The sequence below is a fragment of the Alosa pseudoharengus genome, unplaced genomic scaffold (assembly GCF_046254945.1).
Source record: "Alosa pseudoharengus isolate Yale_2024_CS ecotype anadromous, Long Island Sound unplaced genomic scaffold, YU_APseudo_1.1 YU_APseudo_1.1_scf_19, whole genome shotgun sequence".
NCBI classification, from domain to species: domain Eukaryota; kingdom Metazoa; phylum Chordata; class Actinopteri; order Clupeiformes; family Clupeidae; genus Alosa; species Alosa pseudoharengus.
Window position 1 is genome coordinate 28,607,698 of NW_027468657.1, and position 5,000 is coordinate 28,612,697.

Below are 5,000 nucleotides of genomic sequence, written 5' to 3' on the forward strand. Positions count from 1 at the left end.
GGCCCAGAGAAATGTGGGTTTACTTTGTGACTGAGAGACTTTGAAGACACTCTATGTGGATTTTCACATTTGTATCAACACAAAAACTATGGACACACATGCACACACACAGAGACACACACTCACACACACATTATTGCAGGAGATGGGGAATAAGGGAGAGAGGGAGGGGGGAGAGACAGAGAGAGAGAGAGAGAGAGAGAGAGAGAGAGAGAGAGAGGTGAAAACGAGAATCCTCCATACATATTTACATTTCCGAATGTAGAGTTAACAGTTGGAAGAACACAATTTTCCAAACAGTAGATAATGACAGTGGAGAGAGTGATAAAGAGAGAAAAGAAGGGATGGAGAGTCAGAGGGAGCGAGAGAGAGAGGGATAGAAAGTGATGCAGGGAGAAAGTGATGCTTTGCTCTCTGCACGCTGTAATCTTAGGCTTGAGTGAGCAGTCTGCTCTGCTTAACCAGCCAATCAATTGCAATGAAGAGACAGAGAAAGAAGGGAAGTGTCCTACTGACACACACACACACGCACACGCACACACACACACACAAAACATACATTTCACACTCTGTTTGTTTTGAATCTGGATGGATGTCTGATGGTCAGATGCCTTCCCCACTCTCTGCTCTGTAACAGTCCCCTCCCCTCAGCACCACTTCCTGTCTCATCATCAATCAGCTTTCCCTTCTCACTGTTCCATCCATTTCATCTCTCTCTCTCTCTTTTTCTCTCTCTCTCTGTTGCTCTTCTCTCGTCTGCCATCTTCCTGCCTCTGTGGTTTTCTTGTCTGCACATTTTCCCAATACCTTCTGTATGTCCTCTACAGTCAAATCTGATGTCTCCTTGCTCTCTCTCACTTTCACTGTTTGTCCCTGTGTGTGTGTGTGTATATACACTATATTTAATATATATGTATATACACTATACACATTATATATATATATATATATATATATATATGTGTGTGTGTGTGTGTGTGTGTGTGTGTGTGTGTGTGTCTGTGCTGACAGAGAGGAGCTTTGTAGGCTTTCTACTGCAGAAATATAATGAATAATCAGAGGATTCATTTCAGAACTGCGCTCGTTTATTTTGTAGACAGAGCCTCGTTTATCACAGCCCTCCTGATAATGTCACTATGGCAACACCAAGGCCTTGGCTGCATCCAAGGCAGAAAGGTGAGTTTTATTATTTTTCGCTAGAAAATTAAACGAGACACAAACGTGACTGCGAGGCAAAATGAGAGAGAAGATGAGAGAGAAGAAAAGTGGTAGAGAGACACAATGCTGGAAAAACAGAGAGAGAGAGAGAGAGAGAGAGAGAGAGAGAGAGAAGGAGAGATGGAATGACTAAGAAGCTACCGGAATGTCAAGCTTTCAGTGACTGAGTGGCTCCCTTTTTCACTGTTTTTCATCGAAAAGAAAAAAAAAATCTAAATCAGTTAGATTGCTAGGAATGTTAGAACTCTCTGATCAGTTCCATCAGTCAATGTCCAGTAGACAGACACAGCAATGAAAAATCAATATTCAAAATACAAACAAGAAAATAATAATAATACAAAAAAACAATAAGTAACTGAATAAAATAATCATGAGAAGATGTAGAGCGTCTTCTCTGAAATTCCTCCTGTCCTATTGGACCCGACGTATCCTGGTATAAGATTTTCATCCTGCCCGATGTAATTCCTCAGAGTGATATGATGTAGAATGGCGTGCCAAATGGTGTGTTCTTATTGTTCCTGCTCTGGCACTCAGACAACCTGGGGCCAGGAAGACATTGCGGTGTGAGAAACACTAACGCTTGTAGAATCGGTATGGGGGAAGGCCTCTGAGAACCACCCCAGTCAAGGTGTTATCTAATTATCATACAGGAGGTAGGATGGACTTATGAAACAGATTATATGCCAAGAGTTTGAAAAACTCATGAAGGTCCACTCTACAAGATCGGTGCCCAGAAGTACGTCCCTCGTGCGTTCATGACTGCTTTTTATTGGACTAAAGATTGAAGCTGCATTAACTGAAGAATCATCCTTTTTCCTATGAACACCTCATGTTTTTTAACACTGAGCACACTGTCGTCTGCCTTTGTCCTCTTCTCACACACACACACACTCACACACACACACCACACAACTCCAGTCACTGTTGTCTGCCTTTGTCCTCTACTCACACACACACACACACACGACTTCAGCACCACTGTCAATACTACGAGGCCCTATCTCTCCATCCCACAAGCCAAATGCAGACCGATGAAAACTTTCCAATGAATAAGTGATGACCTCTCAGCCTTAGGTGAGGTAGCGGGCAACTTCAACCTCAGACGTGATCCCTCCATTTTCCTTGATCTCCGACCCCAGGGGGTGCATCTCGGAGTGAGGCATCGGGGAAACGGAGGGCGTGGGAGGTGACTCCGCTTAACAGCCTTCCAATCGATGGCTGGAAGCTTCCGGAATCGACGGGGGCAGGATAGACTTTTTTTTTATGCCTTTAATCAGATAGGATAGTGAAGAATGACAGGAAGTGAGTGGGAGAGAGAGTCGGGGTGGGATCCGGAAAGGACCACGGGGCGGGAATCGAACCCGGGTCGCCTGCGTACGTTGCAGGTGCCTCAGCCGGTCACGCCACGGCTGGTGCTGGGGGTAGGATAGACGGGAGGAGTAGAGGGGGAGAAAATGTCGACCCGACAGTTCCAGTGACTGCCTTGGTGGAGACGTGTGGGTGTGGGTACATGGTGGGTGGAGAGCAGGGGGGTGGGGTGATGTAGGGTGGATGGTGCCAGGTTAATGGGCACACACTCTGCCCTCCTCTGCTACTCTCCTCTCCTCCACAAACCACTTCACACCAGCCGGAGATAGGCAGGCGGGCACGGGGCTGGGCACATGGCATGGGGCTGGCAGTGATGGGTGAGGAGGGCTCGTCTGTGGGTGTGATCTCAGCAGTGTTTGTTTTTTTGTTGCTTTTTCTCATGGTGCGAAAACAGAAGACTGCCAGCTCTTTCTCACACACACACACACACACACACACACGCACACACACACACCCACACACCTACACACACGCACACACACGCACACACACACACACACACACACACACACACACACACACACACACACAAACACACACACAAACACACACAGACACACACACACACACACCCCTTCTCTGGCCCCCACCCCCTCCATCTCCTAGGGTGCTGCTCTGGGGCAGGTGTGTGGCTGTTTTGCTGTGAGGGGACTCCAGTGCGGCGGGGCTGCCCCGAGTGAAGCCCTCAGGCTGTCCGTCCGGTGCGCTCCTCCCTCCTCGCTCTGGGCTCTCTGTGACACGGCTGAGAGGGGACATCTGGGGGCGTGCGGAGTTCCCCTTCCTCCATGCTGACCTTTCCCACCCCCCTCCGCAGTGGACTCTATTCCTCCCTACCTCTCCGCTCTCATGTCCCTCTATCTTCTACATCTCCTTTTTGTCTGTCCTCTCTCTCTCTTCCTTCTGTTTATCTCCTGTATGCTGTACATCATCTCTCTCTTTCATCCTCTCTTGTTCTCTCTCTCTTGTCCTCTTTCTATGTGGCTGTCCTCCCTCCAATCTGTCCTTCCTCTGTCCTATCTCCTGAGTCAATTTCCTGTCTTGTCCTCCATTCTTCTTCCTTTTGATCTGTTCATTCTCTTTCTCATTGTTCCCTCGCTGTCGCCGTCATGTTCCACACCGGCCGCTAACGACCTCTGAATAATGCATGCGGATCTGCCAGCAGAGTCTGGACCACGCAGGCGCACGCCGCACACTTCTACTCTGCCATTACTATGTGCTGCACATGAGAAGCAAGGCCTATCTTGGAAGGAGGATTTTCATGTCGGGGTTCATTGGTGTGAATTTGAGAGAAGAGCCTGTGTGTGTGTGTGTGTGTGTGTGTGTGTGTGTGTGTGTGTGTGTGTGTGTGTGTGTGTGTGTGCACATGCGTGTGTGTGTATGTCCGTGTGTTTATGCATGCATATGTCGGCATGATACTGAGCATCCAACACACTGCCACAGCATCAATAATTCACAACAAAAACATTGTCAAGGCCACCTCAAGTAATGACACTTTACCTGCATAGACTGAGCAAGCACTACACCGTAAACATATGCAACGCACAGTGGCATTTAGCTAGATAACCGCTCGTAATATCCACTTGTGGCTAACGTCCCAAAAGTCCAGGTAATTGCCCATAAATTACAGCTCTTGTCATGCACAGGGTGGTACGAAGCTTTCACCGAGCATAAAGGCATCATTTGAAATGCATCAAATGCATGGCCCAGCTGTGACTGTGCTGTTGGTGATCACCACGGGGACTCTCTCAAACAAAAGAGTTTGATATGCAATTAAGAGCTCATTACATCTCGTTACATTATCATATCTTTAGTATGAGAGGCCAATGGCTACAATTTTGTCTTGCAAAGCCAAAGCCTTTCTTCTTTTTTCATTCCTCTCTCTGTCTCTCTCTTTCTTTCTCTCTCTCTCCCTTTCTCTCACTCTTTCTCTACTCCATCTTTTCTCCCCTCTATATCTCAGTCACACACAAACAAGCACTCAATCACTCCCCACACACACACACACACACACACACACACACACACAATCACCAAGGGGACAGCTTTAACATACAAGCGACCTTCAACCGACTATTACAAGATGACAGTCTGCTTAAATTACATGTGGGATCCAACGGGGAATAAAGTCACAGTTTAGAAGAAGAGCTAGCACTTTCATTTTCTTTTAATGTTTTTATATTATTTAACTTTAGTCTGTCTATAATGGATATGCTCCTCTAGAATCTTTTTTCACCATTCCTTGGAGGTGTTTTGAGTAGCGCATAAGCTAACATAAGCAATATCTACAGAGGGAACATTTTGTCCACAGAAGTGTGGACAAAACATATTATTTCTTATGCATAAAACATCTCCTGTAAACATTTGTCAATATTCCTTTCCCCTCTTGGGGGTGTTTAAATTGACAGTACTGCATA

General features: G+C 46.5%; 1 protein-coding gene across 1 annotated transcript in view; it reads right to left on the reverse strand.

Annotated features, from left to right (window-relative positions):
* The window catches only part of spock1 (SPARC (osteonectin), cwcv and kazal like domains proteoglycan 1), a 195,233-nt gene that overhangs the window by 61,521 nt on the left and 128,712 nt on the right, over nucleotides 1-5,000 (reverse strand). Inside the window, exon 6 of the mRNA XM_076292205.1 lies at nucleotides 2,801-2,817. Coding sequence (XP_076148320.1) covers nucleotides 2,801-2,817 — 17 coding nt within the window. The remainder of the gene's footprint in view (nucleotides 1-2,800; nucleotides 2,818-5,000) is intronic.